The following is a 19,824-nucleotide window of genomic DNA, read 5'->3' as shown; positions in this document are numbered from 1 at the left end:
GGATTCTGAGGGCGCACTGTGTGAAAAAAAAAAATGACCAAAGAGAAAAAGTAAGGCCATTTAAAATGCTAATTCAGGAGGTCAGAGGAGTATATGAAGACTTGGTTTGACATTTTAAGACCAAATGTATACGGTGTGGGTTAAGACAGGGCAGTGATACTCCTATTTATGACTCCAGAGCCATATTTGCAATCACTTGTCCATATGAGCCACATGACTATTTATGCTCCATAGCTTGTAGTGTAGTAGTTGGTTCCATAAGTACTCATCCCTGGCTAAGCAACTGGTAGGTGTGTGGCAGGTCCTTTAAATCCAGGGTCTGGAACTCCTTACGTTTAGTATTCTGGGTTGAAAACTGCAGTCAGCTCAGGCAGGAAGGAGCTTAGTTAATTGTTTGCAACCCCATGGACTGTAGCCCCCCAGGCTCCTCTGTCCATGGGATTTCCCAAGCAAGAATACCAGAGGAGGGTGCCATTTCCTTCTCCAGGACAAGGGAAAGACTAGGATTATTTGCCCCAAGCTCCTCTTGGCTGCAGCCTGTCTAAACAGGAATTAACTAAAGATCTTTCATATTGAATTTATGCCGATACCAGTTATATTTTAATTATTAAAAAGGAGAAAGTTTAATGATGCTAGAAAATTTGGGAAAAAAATCAGGAAAAAATTTAAAGTAAGTTTTATTTTTATTACCTAGAAACAACAATACGTAACAGTTTGCATATTTCTTTTTAGCCTTTTTCCTCTGGTTTTATTTATTTTTCATATTTGAGGTCATATTGTATATATGATTTAGTATTCTGATTTCTTCACATTTGTACATATTTTCCACATAATTAAAACATTTTGGTGAAAATAATTGTTAATTACTGCATGATAATTAATTCTAGGAAGGTAACATAATTTTATTCATTTCATATGGATTGGTTGATGTATTATATATATATAGTATGTATAATATATATGTATATAGTATATATTGGTCGATATATATATATATATCTACTTGATGTCTAATAATACTGTTATGAGGACCCTTGTAATTTAGTTTTCTGCACCTCTCAGATTATTTCCATAGTATTTCTAGAAGCAGAATTACTTGGTTAAGGAGTATAAACATTTTAAGATTTTTTTTTCATTTTAAGATTTTAATGAATAGCATCCATAAAACCCATCTCATAAGTAAAATGTCAGGCAGGATAAAGCCTATAAAAATAGCTTTTAGCTTAGGTTTATAAAAGAAATATATACCTTGACTAGAGACAAAGTCAGAAAGTGTTTTAAAAGGTTGTGTGACATAGAACATAGTTCCTTTTCCCGTAGGTTAGGTAGTGGGTTCATGGGTGTTCAGTATATTATTTTTCTTAAAAAGTCATCTGGACTAGGTGATTCCTAGGTTCCTTTCTGGCTGCAAAGTTCTTTTATGTTTTGTTCCCTTATGATTCCTTAGGTCTTCAAGTGTATGAGATGCGAGTATAGAGCTATAGACCTCTTGAGATGCAGAGTCTGAATATTTCAAACCTGGGCTGTAATGATGTTGAGGGCAATGGGAAAGAAAGAGTGGTATCTAAGCAGGCTGACTGGGCTTCCCTGGTGGCTTAGTCTGTAAAGAATTCGCCTGCAGTGCAGGAGACCTAGGAGATGCGGGTTTAACCCCTGGGTTGGGAAGATCCCCTGGAGAAGGAAGTGGCAACCCATCCCAGTATTCTTGCCTGGGAAGTCCCATGGACAGAGGAGCCTGGAGGGCTACGTGTGTCCAACGTTACCACCACCACTAACACCAAGCAGGCTGATAAAGGAAATGTGTCTTTGTGAAATACACAAAGTTCCTAATTTTGCAAACGAGTAGAAAAAATGATAGGGGTTGCTTACTCCTTTAGGAGTAAAAGTCTCCTAAATAGAAAATTGCTTTGTTGAGCAACTTTCTAACTGCAAGTTCTTGGCTGCTTTTTGTGCTCAGCCAAAGTATTGAATTGGAATGGTTATTCATTTTAAAAAAAAGTCTTTTAACTTTTCCCAATGTGAGATATTTGGCAGATATCTTTTGTAATGTTGCTACTAACAAATGTTTCATTAAATAAAAAGTGATTATGGATTTTTTTCTCTGTGATGATAATGCAGGGTCTTGGTAAGACTTTACAAACGATTGCTTTGCTTGGTTACCTGAAACATTACCGAAACATTCCTGGACCTCACATGGTTTTAGTTCCAAAGTCGACTTTACACAACTGGATGAACGAGTTTAAGCGATGGGTCCCATCTCTTCGTGTTATTTGTTTCGTTGGAGACAAGGATGCGAGAGTAAGTGAGAAACAGGTTTTAAAAGGCAATCAAGAATAACAACATTTCTGGGGTTAAATTTTGTTGCTATAAAAGACATTTGAGTTGACTACTACTGAAGAACACTTAAGTTGTGCTTACTCTGTGTTAGATTCTTTTGTAAGTGCTTTTTTTAAATACCACATTATTTCTTGTTATTGACATTTGTGTGTATCTCTGTCAATGTACCTATACATTTTTTAAAAATTGGAATATAGTTGCTTTCCAGTGTTGTGTTTCTGCTGTACGGCAGAGTGAATCGGTTATATGTATACATATATCCCCTCTCTTTGTTTAAAATTTCCTTCCCATTTAGGTCACCACACAGCACTGAATAGAGTTCCCTGTGCTCTATAGTAGGTTCTCATTAGTTATCTATTTTATACATAGGGGTGTATATATGTCAATCCCAATATCCCAACTCATCCCACCCCCGCTTCCCTCCTTGGTATCCATATGTTTGTTCTCTACATTTGTGTCTCAATTTCTGCTTTCAGATAAGTTCATCTGTACCAGGTAAGCACTTTTAATATATTAATTGAGCTAATTCTCACAACACTCTTCTGAGGTAGATGTATTACCTATTTGTAACAGAAAATCCATTATTATGCTTATTTGCATTTACTTTTAACTAGCTCATTAATCTAAGCACTTTTGAGTTGCACTGAGTGACTTTTTATTTAAAAAAATCTTATTTTATTGACCATCTGTTTTATCAGTGATTCTATCATTTGTGCTATTTTGATGCCAAAAGTGTATGAATTTGCATTTCAGTTTAATTTTTTTACTTTTGACTTTGACTTGTTTACATCCACACATGCACATGCAGACACACGTGAATGGAATCTTTTATCCTTGTACGGAGAACCTTGTGTTTTGTGTTTATGCATAGACACAGCTTTCAGTTTTGATCTTTGAATAGAAGAATAGGTGTCTGCATACATTCTTAGAAAATATTAGAAATTAAGGGTTCTTGTTTAAATTAACTATTTGTCAATCTAGTAGGCTACAATTATTTTAGGACTGTTGAATTAATCTAAAAATAATGAATTATGCAAAAATACCAAAATGAATAATCAGCTTAGAAAGCATATTATTAAACTTGGTCTTTATTTTGCCTCCAGAGAACATAGTTTGGAGTAAAGATTTATTCTATTTTACATATTTAGATAGGTTATCAAAAGATATTCTCAAAAGACTGGTAACATAATGAATTATGTAAGTTTATTCTTATCATTTTGCTTGAAGAAAAATTACTTAAATTTATTTAAATTTAACTTATAAATAATTTAAATATTGAAATACTGAGCTCATAAATTTAGAATTATAGGCTTGATTCTTCCCTATGCTTCATATTTTCCAGTAGCAAATTAGTCACTTAGAACTCTTTCTGATCACTGCTATTATTTAAATGTAATACCATTCCTTATAAAAATTTTGTATTTCCAAATTATTGATTTGTTTTGCTGTAATTTTCTTGAAGATCATAGATATTGAGAAATATCTGGGCTTGTGTTTTCATCATGTCTTAAGTCAGTTTAGTTGCTCAGTTGCGTCTGACTCTTTGCGACCCCGTGGACTGCAGCACACCAGGCTTTCCTGTCCATCACCAACATGTATGCCAGTGGTTTTCGATTTTATTATATGGAATCCATGGGCTCCATGAAGTGTCTCTGGGAGTTTTCAAGAAAGAGTGGATTTAATTGGTTACTGCCCTCTCTCTCTTTTTTTTCTTTTTTTTTAAGTATAAATTTATTTATTTTAATTGGAGGCTAATTATTTTACAATATTGTAGTGGTTTTGCCATACATTGACATGAAACTGCCATGGGTGTACATGTGTTCCCCATCCTGAACGCCCCTCCCACCTCCCTCCCCATCCCATCCCTCAGGGTCATCCCAGTGCACCAGCCCCAAGTACCCTCTCTCATGCTTCGAACCTGGACTGGCGATACATTTCATATATGATAATATACATGTTTCAATGCCATTCTCCCAAATCATCCCACCCTCGCCCTCTCCCACAGAATCCAAAAGACTGTTCTATACATCTGTGTCTCTTTTGCCATCTAGCATATAGGGTTATCGTTACTATCGTTCTAAATTCCATATATATGCATTAGTATACTGTATTGGTGTTCTTCTTTCTGGCTTACTTCACTGTATAATAGGCTCCAGTTTCATCCAACTCATTAGAACTGATTCAAATGTATTCTTTTTAATGGCTGAGTAATATTCCATGGTGTATATGTACCACAGCTTTCTTATCCATTTGTCTGCTGATGGGCATCTAGGTTGCTTCCATGTCCTGGCTATTATAAACAGTGCTGCGATGAACATTGGGGTACATGTCTCTTTCAATTCTGGTTTCCTCTGTGTGTATGCCCAGGAGTGGGATTGCTGGGTCATATGGCAGTTCTATTTCCAGTTTTTTAAGGAATCTCCACACTGTTTTCCATAGTGGCTGTGCTAGCTTGCATTCCCACCAACAGTGTAAGAGGGTTCCCTTTTCTCCACACCCTCTCCAGCATTTATTGCTTGTAGACTTTTGGATAGCAGCCATTCTGAGTGGTGTGAAATGGTACCTCATTGTGGTTTTGATGTGCATTTCTCTGATAATGAGTGATGTTGAGCATCTTTTCATGTGTTTGTTAGCCATCTGTATGTCTTCTTTGGAGAAATGTCTGTTTAGTTCTTTGGCCCATTTTTTGATTGGGTCATTTATTTTTCTGGAATTGAGCTTCAGGAGTTGCTTGTATATTTTTGAGATTAATTCTTTGTCAGTTGCTTCGTTTGCTATTATTTTCTCGCGTTCAGAAGGCTGTCTTTTCACCTTGCTTATAGTTTCCTTTGTTGTGCAAAAGCTTTTAAGTTTAATTGGGTCCCATTTGTTTATTTTTGCTTTTATTTCCAATACTCTGGGAGGTGGGTCATAGAGGATCCTGCTGTGATTTATGTCGGAGAGTGTGCCCTATCTCTTTACCACTCCTGGACTTCCCAGGTGGCACTAGTGGTAAAGAATGCAGGATGGTGCAAGAGACTGAGACATGAGTTTGATCCCTGGGTTGGGAAGACCCCCTGGAGTAGGGCATGGGAATCTACTCCAGTATTCTTGCCTGGAGAATCCCACAGACAGAGGAGTCTAGCAGGCTACAGCCCATAGAGTTGCATAGAGTCGTACGTGACTGAAGAGACTTAGCACGCCCTACCTCTACCCCATGGGAGGTTGAAATTCTTCTAGAGACTTCAAAAACTTAATCATGAAAACTAACCTTCAAAGTTGGCGTTTTACAAATTACCACTCATTAATGTGTTGGGATTCAGCTTAGTGGGTGGTGCCAATTTTTGGAAACATTGAGATAGGATAGAATAGAAAATAGGAGTGAAAATATGTAATATGTATTGTTTCTTTCTAAAAACATGTCCTCAAACACATATGTATACCAAATTGCAACCTAAAACACAATTCTACTGTGGGCCATGGTCAAAGAGTTTGAGAACCAGTAATTGTTAATTACATAAATAATTAATGTGCCATATGCAACACTTAAAGATTGATGTCATTATGTATAGAGAAATTCTGGAACATTACTTATAGACAGATTTGAACACTTGTACTGCATGGGATAGATATATTGGGTCTTTTTACTTTCCTGGCCTTCTGTAAACATTTTATGAGGTCAATTTGGTAATAAAATATTTGATGTAGGCTACAGTAAGTGTTTAATTGAGGTAGGAAATTATTTGAGAAAATCATGATCCTATTTGAAGCTAATGTAGTTCTGAAGTATTTAGAGGTATGATTCCTAAACGTGATTCTCTTTTAAAAAAATGTTTTATTTATTTGGCTGCACCTGGTCTTAGCTATGGCAAGCAAGATCTTAGTCGCAGGCATGTGGGATCTTTAGTTGCAGGCATGTGGAATCTAGTTCCTTGACCAGGGGTTGAACCTGGACTCTCCGCGGTGGGAGCTTAGAGTCTTAGCCACTGGACCACCAAGGTAGTCCTCCAAACATAGTTTTTGACACCTTCCTTTTCTACTCTAGAGGCGTCTAAGGTCATGGACATGGAAACAGATCTGGTTTTAGTTCTAGTTTTGCTATTGACTGTGATGTTGAATGAATCTCAAAAGGCCTTAATTTTTGTCACCTATGTGAACTTTTGGATTATGTGATATTGAATGTTCTGTCGATATTTAACTCTGAAACTATCAAATAGTTACACAAGTTTCAAAGCAGAGCTAATTTAAATTAAAATATGTGTATGTTCTGTGAAAATGTAGGAGGAACCATTAAAGTGAGTAGTTCACAAAATCTAATAAGGATAAAGTATTTGCAGGACCAGATGGGGTCTGGCGCCCTGGTTCTTTTTATTTTGCTTCTAACTCCCTAATGTCTTAATTAACTTTTTGACTATGACCACTTCCCAGGGTGAGGCTGAGATCTACAGAGGCCTTTTTTCCTGTCCTCTCCTTCAGTCCAGGCAGTCCTTTTATACATAGTGGGTGCTCGTTGAATATTTGTTGAGGGTGTCCCTGGTATGTTTGGTACATGACTGAATTTATGAAATAACGACTTTGAGATGAACAGTCAGTTATGTTTAAGCACTGTCATTTCAGATTTATAGTACTAATCAGCCCCTTCTCAGTGTAGATTTTGCTGCTCCCTGTTAACCTTTTTGTTTTTATTTTAACCCATAATAGAGATGATCTGGAATTCAGTTAATACACATTAGAAGCGCTTTCAGTCACATTGCACATTGGCCACATGAAGATTTAAAAATAGTTTTAAGCAGTCTCACTTTTTTTAAATAGATTCCTGTAGTAGATAGAGCAAGCCTCCTTTATAAAATCACATTTGTAGCCTCATAACATCAGGACTTTCACAAAAACACTAATGGGCTTTCATGACCCTTTAACAGAGTTTATCACTCATCCCTGCTAGAAAGTGACGGAAACATAGGAGTGATCTCAAAAGGTTGGAATCACTCATGTATATTGAGCTTTTTTCATTTATTAAAATGATATCATGTTGGTTAGTGCTTGGAGCTTGGTAAGAGTATGGTATTCCGAAAGTAGTTCCTTTTGCCCGTGTCCTTTTGATCCCTTGTGGTATGAAGAGTAATTGTCATCATCTGGTGATACGGACTTCTCCAGTTCATTGAATATACTGTACTTGTTTAATGGAAGCCTCTGCTTCTCTTTCGTTAATGGAAGTATTAGCGTGTCATCCAGATAATTGACCACAAAGTACCTTTGGGCTTCAGCATTCCTATCTGTAAAATGAGTGAGACCAAATGATTCTAGAATAGTCTCTTGATGCTTTAATTCTGTGACATCTTGTCAGCATATTCTAATATAAGGAACTTTGTTTTGCATCAGGCTGCTTTTATTCGTGATGAAATGATGCCAGGAGAGTGGGATGTTTGTGTTACTTCTTATGAGATGGTAATTAAAGAAAAATCTGTATTCAAAAAGTTTCACTGGCGATACCTTGTCATTGATGAGGCTCACAGAATAAAGAATGAAAAATCTAAGGTAAGCTAGTTCTGAATATCTGTATTAAAGTTTCTTTTAACTACCACATCTATTGGTTTACTTCCCTGTATTCAGAATTTAAAAAGTGATAGATTGTGATTTTATTCAAAGAATGTGAATGAAAATCAGTTTTAAAAATGATTTTGGAGTTTAAATGATTGAATACAAGATAAATGAAAATTGAACCCAATTTTTAATGTAAAGAAAATTCATTTACTATACCTGTTGCAGTCTAAATAACTCTATTATGCTACAGTGTTTTAATATTTTTGTAATATTGGTGTACAAATGTCATTTGCTTTGGTTTATTTTTTATTGAGGAGCTATCTTATATGTATACGTATGGATTAGGAAAAAAACTCATTTTCTAGAATTACCTGACTTGTGTGAATTAGAGTGTGTGGTGTTAACATTGAAAAATAGCAATATTTCTTGCCATTCTACTCCATCAACAGTAGAAAAAGCATCAGTTATGATGATGAACCTCTCTTTGGGTCACTGGTCTGCTTTGGGAGAACCAGAGACAGAACTGAAGCAAAATCACCAGGTGGTGCTTTTGTAGTTAATACTCGATAAGAGGTTACATGTTAGAAAATAATTGTTAATTTAAGAGCAATATAAAATGAACCTTTTAATTGATAAGATTACTGTGATTTCTACTTTTTGTGCTTTAATTTTTGTGGTTTTATATTTAGAAAGTTAACATAAGATATTCCGGGAAGACGGGCTTAGGTGTGGTGCTTAAAAATTGTGACCAGGCCAAGTTAGAAGTTGGTGAGGTGTGGTGGATGAACATGATTGGCATGGAGAAGGTGATTCTATGCTGGAAAGTGACCAGCCTGGATTCCATAAGAGTTCTGACTGTTTCTGTGGACTGAAAATAGAAGAAAATAAATTTTTTTAAGTGGGGGAAGGGTCTCAGATGTGACTGTGATCTGCATTCTTGTAAGTGTAGAAATGCCTATAATATTTTGTTCAGCTATGCTTCACTGTGGCAATGTCACCTGAACTAGGATTAATAGTTATTTCAACTTTTATTCAAAAAATGTTTTGGGTTGGGTGAAGAACTGAATGTTGAACATTCTGATAAATAAAACAATGTTAACATAACTTATTTTTCTAGCTCTCAGAGATTGTTCGTGACTTTAAGTCAACTAACCGCTTGCTCCTGACTGGAACACCTTTGCAGAATAACCTGCATGAACTCTGGGCACTACTCAACTTTTTATTGCCTGATGTCTTTAATTCTGCAGAAGTAAGTTTAAGTCGTGCGTTTGAAGTATAATTTTCTTATGTTCACAGACGTCTGTTTTCAAAACACAAAATGTATGCCTGTGTGCTAAATTGCTTCAGCTGTGTCTGACTCTTTGCAACCTTGTGAACTGTAGCCCACCAGGCTCACTGGTCCATGGGATTCTGTAGGCAAGAATACTGGAGTGGGTTGCCATAGATGGAAATTGACAGTTCTTTTTCATTTGTGATTCTTTGTGGTTTAGCTCTTGAATAGAAATTTTTTCAAATGGGGATATTTAGAGAAATAAGTTTCTTTGCTTTGAGATTATCCTATTAAAGTTTGCCTGTATCACATTGCCACCACAACTTATGACATGAGGTAGGCTGAGTTCAGAATAGTGCTTTCTGCATTTTCTTTTAACTAAATTGGAAGGGCTTTCTGCATACTAGTTTAGCAGAAAGTAGAGTCATTGAAATAATCTTGACTTATTGCAGGTATTAACATTTGGTGAGTACTAAAGAGCTTATAATATGTGATTTGAAAAGCAAATTTTATAAATGTTTGATTTATACTGTTTTTATCATTGGCACAAGGTTATGCTGGTGCAACAAACAGAATTGAATGATTTAAGGACTTTGGAGCTTGATTTTCCTCATTACTGATATTAGTTGATAATAAAAAGTATCAGGTTCAGCTACCTATTTGCATACCTTACCTTGCTTTTGTTCATTTTTATTGTTTGATTAACATTTTCATTAGCATGTCTTCCATTTTATATTCTTATTCCTACTCCTCTTAACTGGTTATAATTCTGCTGTGGTATGCTGTTGCTGCTACTGCTAAGTCGCTTCAGTCGTGTCCGACTCTGTGCGACCCCATAGATGGCAGCCCACCAGGCTCCCCCATCCCTGGGATTCTCCAGGCAAGAACACTGGAGTGGGTTGCCATGTCCTTCTCCAGTGCATGAAAGTGGAAAGTGAAGTCGCTCAGTTGCTCAGTCGTGTCTGACTCCTAGCGACCCCATGAACTGCAGCCCACCAGGCTCCTCCATCCATGGGATTTTCCAGGCAAGAGTACTGGAGTGGCCCGCCATTGCCTTCTCCGCTATGGTATGGGGAAGCCTAATAAAAGCCTTTTAAAGAAAAACTGCTGATAGAGTACCTGTATAATGGTGTTCAAATTTTGTTAACTGCTCCAGTATTTATTTTCAGAAGTAAATAATATTGGCCATAACAGTTAACATATTTTTGACAGTGCTTTTAAAATGAATTATTGCTATATGAGTTGTGTAAGAATGTATATAATGTTACATTTATTTAAAAAAAACTACACACTTACTGCAGAATTTTCACCCCTCCACAGGACTTTGATTCTTGGTTTGACACTAAAAATTGTCTTGGTGATCAAAAACTTGTGGAAAGACTTCACGCAGTAAGTAATAGCAGACAGGAATATTTAGTAATTAAATTTATGTAACCGAGCTGGAAAACATACTGAATCTGTCGGAACCTGTGGATGTGCCTCTGAGCTCAGTCTCAGTGTTTTTCTCTCTCAACCTTTCTGACAGCCTCTTTGGGAGGCACACTCCCACTATATGCTCAGCCTTTCTGTGGAACAGCGCTTTTGCTTTGGCGCTGTTCCATGGACAATGTGGTCCTCTCCCGTAGAGGCTATTCACTTTCCCCTGCCCCATGGATCCCATGAATGAGATCGCATTCATTGAATACCAGTTTTCCCTTCTTTGGTAACAGCTTCTTGTATCCTTCTTTCACTCATATTACTCCTTTTGTACTTGTCCTGTTATCTCACAAAGACATCCAGTGCCTGGACCCCTGCTTTACCCCCATCCATCAGCCCATTTCTGTTGTTACATTTTCTGTATTCAGCAAGGAGCAGGTTCTCTATCACTTGAACCACTTTTTTTGGGGGCCAATATCTCAAACTCCCTTGCTCTCTTGATCTGCCATTTCTGCCCTAAAAGCCCTAAACAAATTATGTAACTGTGTCTCTGTCCTCTGGGTTTGAATTCAGCTTCTACCACTTACTAACAGAGTGACCTGCATTGTACTGGGGCTGCTCAATACTGACTGATAAAGAAGATGACACCCACTGTACAGGTTGGAACCACTACATTTTCATGTTTGCTGACATGGTTTGATTTCCTTTAATACCTTCCCCTTAATACCTTCCCCTTCTGGGATTTGATGATGTTGGTGATCCTTCTTCGTAGCCTTCTTCAGCATTCTCTCTCACTTCCTGTAAGAGCTATTTCAGACTTTTCCCAGTCTCCCCGAGACCTCTAACGCATGTGTTCCCTGTCCTCCTTTCTCAGCAAGTAACGTCATTCCTTTCTCAAAGAGGAAATAAAAGTCATTAGGCAGGAACTCCTTGAAGGATATCCATCTTCCAAGAATATCTGCATCTGTATTACCTTCTGTTTGAGTGGAAGAGGTTTTCTTTCTCTTGGTGGTGGTTGTTCAGTCCCTAAGTCATGTCTGACTCTTTACAACCCCATGGACTGCTGCACGCCAGACTCCTCTGTCCTCCACTATCTCCCAGAATTCGCTCAAATTCATGGGCAGTGACTAATTCTTCCAACATGAACCCTGGATCTCATCTTTTCCTGTTTCCTTAAGGACTTTTCTCCTTAATTTTTCCTTTTTATTGGCTGAATTTTCTACCTCTCTCTCCATGTTGGCTCTTCTCCCTCAGCATGTAAACATGCTCAAGTATCTCCCTCATTAAATCCTAACCCACACTTAGACTCTCCTCCCTATATCCACAGAACAGTACTCCCTCAACACTCTGTCCCTCTCAATCTGTGATTCTGGTTTCTTCCCTTGATGGCTAAGCTATTTGAAAGTTTAGTTTCTCCCCCCTTCATCCACCACCAAATCGTCTATTCACTCTTCTTTTTTATTGGCCTTGATGCCTATGGCATGTGGAAATCTTAGTTTCCCGACTGACCGGGCATCAAAACTGCATCCCCTGAATTGGAAGTATGGAGTCTTAACCACTGGACTATCAAGGAAGTCAGTATTCACTCTTTTTAAAAATGTACAACTATAATGTTAATTGACTCAGTGGAATTTTGTGAGAGGGTATAGATGTGTTTTGCTTTTTTTTTGTCTGCTGTTTTTAATGAGAGTCTCAGTCTTTGTTTATAAATAAAAAAAAAAAACATGTATTGCTCACCTCTCCTTCTCTCCCCCCTTCCCCAGAAAAATGTAAACTTAATGTGGCAGGGATCCTGTCTGTTTTCCACCACATTGTGCCCTGTGTGCCTGGTCCAGAGTAACTGCTCATTAAATTTTTTTATTGACTCGAAGCCCCACCAGTCATCATGTGTTATGTAAATATTTATTTAGAGTTAAACAGAACAAGTCAGAAACCAGTGACCTTATGTAATAGGGAACTTATTGTAAGAATGCAGAGGCGTAGAAGACAAATCTTCGAAGAATCCTGTCATACAAGTTGCAGTACAGCTGGGCCTCTCATAGCAGGAACTTGGTCAGCTCTGAGGAATGGCTACTCTGTTTCTGATGGGTCCTATTCATTTCTGAATCCACTGACCATTAAATACAACTGAAACTTAACCTCACAAGTATTTGTGATTTTTCATTATACCATTTGGTCAGTGCCCTGACTTCTCTGTAATACTTTGTACCTCTAACCATGGCTTTCGTGCTTAGTGTCTGCGGATGGGATACATTTTGTCTTATCTCTTTGGCTGTTCTTTTCTGTCCCCATCATGGGCTTTTCTTTCTTTGTCCCTGAAAGTTTAGTGTTGCAGGGCTTTGTCTTTGATTTCCTTTTTCATATGTGCTCTCCCTGGAGGATCACTCCCACAGTTTCAGCTATACCTCTATACTTATAACTCCCAAATTTCTCTCTCCTTACTTCTCTCCTAAGCTCAAGACTTACAAATCCCACTGCCATCTGCGTGTTCTGCCTGAATGTCTCACAGACAGTTTAAACTCTTAAAAATGCAACTTAGACAAATTTAAGAGGCCCAAACAGGAAACCAAAAGTCTTCTTTTACACTTCCCTTTTCCTTACCTCCCATGGATCTCTAGTAATAATAGCTACAGTTTACTGATGTCTACCGTGGTTAAACTCTACTTATGTACTACCACAGATTGTCACAGCAGTCTTGGAAATAGGTGTCTTTATCCCCATTTAAAATGCTTAGCATAGATATATACCATAAATCTATATGTTTTGGATGAATGAATGAGGAAACAGGCTTGGAAAAGTTAAAGAACTTGCCCAGTTTACAACCAATAATCAGGGACTGAGCTAAATGTAAATCAGCCTGATGTGGGTTTGATTACTGTTTCTACCATTTACTAGCAGAGTGAATTTGGTGATGTTACTAAAATTGAAATAAACATCTTTCCCTCAAAGACTTATTGTAAGGATTTAATACTCTAGATTCTAAAGTTCATGGTGCATTGTCTGGCACATTCAGGTGCCCCAGAGATGTTTTTTTTCCTTGTAATAGAATCTGCCTTGCAGGTATACACGGATAATTTCATGTTTTTTCTCTTTTTGTTCTGATCTTCTTTTTCATTGAACCATTTTTTTCTCATTCATATATTTAAAGTCATTTTTAAATGGCTTGAATTTTTATTTCATTTTTAGAGACACTCTGATTCATACTCTGATCTCAGATTTCCTCTCAGGTTTACAAATATTATATGACAGCAGATTATTTTAAAAAGATTCTTTTTGTACTCTTTCAATAGTCAGTGATCTTGTCTTAATTTTTACTGTCTTTTGTGCCATCAAATCATGGATGTCTAATTTAGGCCCCTTATTCTGATTTGCTAATGGGCCGTTACTTGGTTCTTTTTTACCAAGAAAATTAGCAACTGGTGTTGGTAGTGTTTTTCAGATTATATAGTGGGAAGTAAATTTCACTTTAGAGTGTTGTCAATGAAATAAATGGTTTATAATATTGAATGTTTTATAATCGCTTATAAAAACTCACTTTTTAGGTTTTAAAACCATTTTTGTTACGTCGAATAAAAACTGATGTGGAGAAGAGTCTGCCTCCTAAAAAGGAAATCAAGATTTACTTGGGACTGAGTAAAATGCAGCGAGAATGGTGAGTTATTTTATTTCCACTAGAATTTATGTATAAAGATTTATTGGGGAGGGAGGTGGGTGGCGGGAGGCGGGATCAGGATGGGGAACACATGTAAATCCATGGCTGATTCATGTCAATGTATGGCAAAAATCACTACAATATTGTAAAGTAATTAGCCTCCAACTAATAAAAATAAATGAAAAAAAAAGAGCAGGGGACTGGAAAAAAAATAAAAATAGTAATAAAGGTAAAAAAAAAATAGCTTTGTAGTGTTTCAATTGTGACTTTAGTTCAGAAAGTACATTTTAGGTTTAAGTGCCAAGTTATGTAGTTCAAATATTTTAATATAAAATTGATGAGTGTTTTATTTAACCTTCAGGAAAGAGTATATGGGGAGTCTGTAGACCTGTGTTTGAGTCCATGCTTTGCCTCTTAATGGCTATTTAGCTTGGACAAGTTATGTAACCTCAATTTTCCTTCTGTAAAATGGAGATAATAATACTTATAAGAATGATGTCAGAGTTAAAGGGAATAATGTCACTGGCACATTTGTTAGTTATTCTTGCTTTTTCCATCAATGAAAATAGTAATAACCATAATAATGAGTGAAAATATCAATGATTGTAGATATTATAAAAATAGAAGTTGGATTGGTTTGAGAAATACAAGCAGAGCAGGAAATTGACAAGAGGAGTCACACAGAATCATAAATTTGATATAAATTGAACATGTTAATGTAATAATGCTAGTAAGAGAAGCAGTGTTGCTTATATAAGTAAAATTAGATAACTTATACTATATAGACACTTCTCTATTATTGACGCCAGTATAGGGTAGTGGTAAAGAGCATATTTCTCTAGACTCAGAAGTAAGATCAAGCCCTTGCTTTGTCCCTTTCTGTGGCTCTGAATAAATTGTTTCACTTCTTTTAGCTGCCTGAATTTCCATCAGTAAAGTGGAGTACATATCTCAGAGTTGTGAAGATTTAACAAGATGATTCATATGCCTGGCACTTGCACTCAGTACAAGTTGGCTATTGTTAGAATTAAATATTACTACTCCCCAGGTGGATACATAGATCTGTTTTTTTTCCTGGGTGAAGGTCTGGAAAAGACAATAAAAATGTTTATATGGTCAGAAAAAAATGACCTATGAAGACAGGTATAAGAAATTGCAACTGTTTTTAGCTCAAACAAGTAAAAGCTGGATGCCAACTTTGACCAAATATTGTAGTTATTAAATAATATTGTATGTAGTTGTCTGAATTGTTATCAACTGATGGCAATTTTTAGCAATGGATAAAAGCAGGAGGAAATCGGTTTATAGGCAGCATACAAGTTAAAATACTCAAATCCTTGCTAATTTTTTGGTTCTGCTTATCAGATTTAGTCTCCAATCAGATCTTTTTGTTTTTCTTTAAATAGGAATGTAAGCAGATTATCAAAAGGGCATTTTTTTTCCAAAGGGACGTTTCTTGATGTTAAGCCTGTATAATAGTTGATGATTAATTATAGTTTAAATTTTTAGGTATACAAAAATCTTGATGAAAGATATTGATGTTTTAAACTCTGCTGGCAAAATGGACAAGATGCGACTCTTAAACATTCTGATGCAGCTTCGAAAGTGTTGTAATCATCCTTACCTGTTTGATGGTGCTGAACCTGGTCCCCCCTACACCACTGATGAGCACATTGTTAGCAACAGTGGTAAAATGGTAGTCCTTGATAAACTATTGGCCAAACTCAAAGAACAGGGTAAGTTACAAATCTTTAAATTAATGTGAAATAACTTAATATTGTATATGAATAACATTTTGCTTAGTCATTCATCATTCATTCATTCACTTATTCAGCAAACATTGTTGAGTACTTACTCTTTGGTTAGGAATTGTCCTGTGGGCTGTGTATGTTGTTGTTTAGTCAATAAGCTGTGACTGACTCTTTTGTGCCCTTGTAGACTGTAGCCCAGAGAAGGCAATGGCACCCCACTACAGTACTCTTGCCTGGAAAATCCCATGGACAGAGAAGCCTGGTAGGCTGCAGTCCATGAGGTCCCTAAGAGTCGGACACGACTGAGCGACTTCACTTTCACTTTTCACTTTCATGCGCTGGAGAAGGAAATGGCAACCCACTCCAGTGTTCTTGCCTGGAGAATCCCAGGGATGGGGGAGCCTGGTGGGCTGCCGTCTATGGGGTTGCACAGAGTCAGACACGATTGAAGTGACTTAGCAGCGGCAGCAGCAGACTGTAGCCCATCAGGCTTCTCTGTCCATGGGATTTCCCAGGCAGGGAGACTGGAATGGGTTGCCATTTCCTCCTCCGGGGATCTTCCCAACCCAGGGATAGAACCCGTGTCTCCTGAAGCTCCTGCATTGGCAGGTGAATTCTTTACCACTGTGCCACCTGGAAAGCCCCTATGGGCTGGGTATACAAAGATGCATAAGACAACAGTCCTCGCCTTGTAGATGCTCTCAGAGCACTGAGGAGGCATAATTGCAAGTCATTGTGATAAGTGCTGTGATATGCCGAGATATTAGGAGTTGAGGGAGTGTTCACAAAGATGACATTTGGGGTGAGCACTGCAGAATGTGTAGGAGTAAACAGTGGAAAAAAGGAAGGCAAGGGTTTTCCATCTCTGCAATGAGGCAGAGGTGTGAAAGAAGGGAATGTGGAGCTTATGGTATTTAGGTAGCGTGGCAGTGGATGAGTCCGGGAAGGTGAATTGGGGCTATTACAAAAGGCCATTTAAACCATGCTTTATGGGTTTTGGGCTATTTTGAAGGTAGTGTGGGTGATTGCAGAAGATTTGGCTGTGGAGAAGGACACATTCAGACTTGTATGTTAGGAAGAGAAGCTTGGAAGCAATGTGGGGGTGTATCTCCTGAGCCTGAGAGACTAGAAACATCCTCAGGACAAAGTAAAGGCAGACTTTAAATCATCTCAATATGTGTGGGGGATTTTGAAGACCTTAAAAATGTATAACTCAACAAATACTTACTTCTGTATAGTATCCGTTGAAGAAATATGTGTAGGGGGCTTAGTATTCATTAGTGGTATGAGTGTTCACATGCTATATATTTATTTTGCATATGATGTTTGCTTTTATTTTTGTAACTTTCAAGTTAGTTTTTCACAAGTTGAATAACTTGCCTTTTTTTGGTGAAATGTTTTAGGTTCAAGGGTTCTCATTTTTAGCCAGATGACACGCTTGCTGGACATTTTGGAGGATTATTGTATGTGGCGTGGTTATGAGTATTGTCGACTGGATGGACAAACCCCACATGAAGAAAGAGAGGTGAGGAAGAGAAAATAAAACAAGACTTGAAAAATCAGAGTTCAGTTACGCCATGTTTTTCATCATTAGGTAGTTTTGAATTTTGGCCTTTTCTTTAGCTAGGTGCATTGAATTGCTCACTACCATCTCTTGCTCCTTGAGATCTTCAGCTGGACTTTCATTACACTGGCTCTTTACAAATCATTCTTTTCTAAGGTTTTCAAAGACATCCTCGCTTATCAAAAGGACACTGCACCATCACATCCTTACCTCCTCTAACCACTGCTATCCCAGGCCTTTTGACTGCTGTTTCTCAGCTCCCTCTTTGACCCTTGATTCTATGTCATTTTCTTTTCCTGATTTGCCTCCTACATTAGACCCTCGCCATTCATGGAGTTGAACAGTTGAGACTTTTTCAGTTTATGAGCAACTGTAAGGACTCATGAGACAATAATTTGTAAAGGAAATGATCTCAGTAGACATTTTGTGAAACTGAATTTGGACGACATAGGTACAGGTGCTTATCATTCAGTTGGATCTTGGAAGACTAAAAGGTTGGTGTGCAGGAATGAATCACTTAGCTAATGAGGAAGCCTGTGTAGCACCCAAGTATCTTTTAACTTGGAAATTCTTAAAGATTTTAAGATTATTTCTCATGAATATCAGGGGTCTAATGTATATAAAACCCTTCAAAGCACTTTTTCTGAGGGAGGGCTTTGCTAATGTATCTTCTCTTTTCTGTAATCCTTCAGGGCTCTGTCTTTGGCCTCTGTTTTAAGTCTATACTCATGCTGTGGGCAGAGACCGTGATTTCATGGTATAGTGGAAAATGCATTGAACTTGGTTTCCGAAGACTTGAATTTAACATCAACTCCACCATTATGTGTGCAAGCTATTTAATCCTCTGAGCCTCAGTATCTTTAACTGTATATTATAAGGGTCCTGTTAATGCATAGGCTTTTGTTTTCCTGACAGTGTTGTGAGGATCACTGGCTAGAATAGGTATGAACATAGTTTTTGTACTCTGCAGTGCAGTATAGATCACAGGTCATGAAAGTGCACACAGGCCTTTTCACTTCTCAGCTCTTGGACCCCTTCTCAGGCCACAGAGACACAGCCTATGTCCTTGTCCTTCCGTAGCTGCAGTGGGCACTCTGTACCTTGTGTGCCTCCTATAGCAGAAGCACAGGCCCTTTTCACATTAAGAGTTTCCCTGCTACCCACTATGGGGAAACAGTTGTGGTAATATTTATAAATAAGGATGTTTCAAAGCTTACACTGTTCCCTGCTCTATAGTCCGACTCTCTCGGAAATGGTAACTCAAAACTTTATTGGGCTTTTGCTGATTTTTTCCTGAGAATGGATTTCTGCCAATCCATGTGAAGCATAGGCCATATAGTACCATTCAAGATGGCCCTTCTTCCTGGAATGAAGATGATATTAAAGCAGAAAAGTAGGTGCTTTCTGATCTCAAATAGCCAATTTGCATTTCTGACTAATCTCTCTGCTCATGAATAATATGGACTTTACCTAATTATGCCCCAATTATCTGGTCTCTTAAAATGCTAAATAATGTCCTCCCTTCAGAGAGTTGGAATCACATGTTTTGACTTTGGATGCAGCACAGTGAGAGCTGTTCATTTTGTTTTGGAAACATCCTGCCTCCCCATTATGTCATCATTCAGATAAGCATTTCATCTATTTTCCCAGTAAGAAGTAGAAATCTACCTTGGATTCCTTACTCAAATTGTTCACGAGCTGTTCAAAAGCAGTTTTTTCTCAATAGCACTCAGATTTGCCATAGCTATAGCTAAATTCAGCTAGCTTCTGTAACCTTGGCTTACCTTAACTTTAACCTCACTTTTATAGGGAAAGAAGCTAACATTTGTCAAGCAACAGCTATAAGCTAGGCAACTTTATAGTTCCAGTTGATTTCTCCTAGCAGCCCAGTGAAGTATTGGCATAATTTGCTCCACTTGAAACTGTGTCTCAGAGAGGTTAAATGCTTGCTGAGAACCACATGTGTAATAAATGGTAGAGTTATGACTCACGCCCAGGTTTTTGCTATTTCCTCTACACCAAATTGCCTCTCACTACACCATGCTGCTTTCTGTACTGCCCCTCTACATGCTGTATGGACTGCAGCAGAGTCGCCTTCTCTGCCTGCAGCTTTTGACCATGCCATTCCATTCCTTAAAAATAGAACTTCCTGTATTTCATGATTATAAAAGTAATATATGATTGCCAAGGAAATTTGGAAAATAAAAGTATTTCTGGCTGATCTTTCTATGCATATATAATACATAAGTAATTAATATTATACTGTATATGCTACATATAAAGTTCAGTATCCTGATACATTTTACTCAACATT

At 37.5% G+C, this 19,824-nt stretch overlaps 1 protein-coding gene across 7 annotated transcripts in view; it reads left to right on the top strand.

The window, feature by feature from the left end:
- Positions 1-19,824, top strand: part of SMARCA1 (SWI/SNF related, matrix associated, actin dependent regulator of chromatin, subfamily a, member 1) — a 68,901-nt gene that overhangs the window by 8,427 nt on the left and 40,650 nt on the right. For all 7 annotated transcript variants that reach the window (XM_043895636.1, XM_043895635.1, XM_043895630.1 and 4 more), the window contains exons 6-12: positions 2,119-2,298; positions 7,696-7,851; positions 8,975-9,106; positions 10,448-10,516; positions 14,086-14,195; positions 15,705-15,931; positions 17,350-17,471. In XM_043895636.1, the coding sequence (XP_043751571.1) occupies positions 2,119-2,298; positions 7,696-7,851; positions 8,975-9,106; positions 10,448-10,516; positions 14,086-14,195; positions 15,705-15,931; positions 17,350-17,471 (996 nt within the window). The remainder of the gene's footprint in view (positions 1-2,118; positions 2,299-7,695; positions 7,852-8,974; positions 9,107-10,447; positions 10,517-14,085; positions 14,196-15,704; positions 15,932-17,349; positions 17,472-19,824) is intronic.

The sequence above is a fragment of the Cervus elaphus genome, chromosome X (genome assembly GCF_910594005.1).
Source record: "Cervus elaphus chromosome X, mCerEla1.1, whole genome shotgun sequence".
Lineage (NCBI taxonomy): Eukaryota > Metazoa > Chordata > Mammalia > Artiodactyla > Cervidae > Cervus > Cervus elaphus.
The sequence above is the reverse complement of the archived record's forward strand: the minus strand, read 5'-3'. Positions and strand labels throughout refer to the sequence as shown.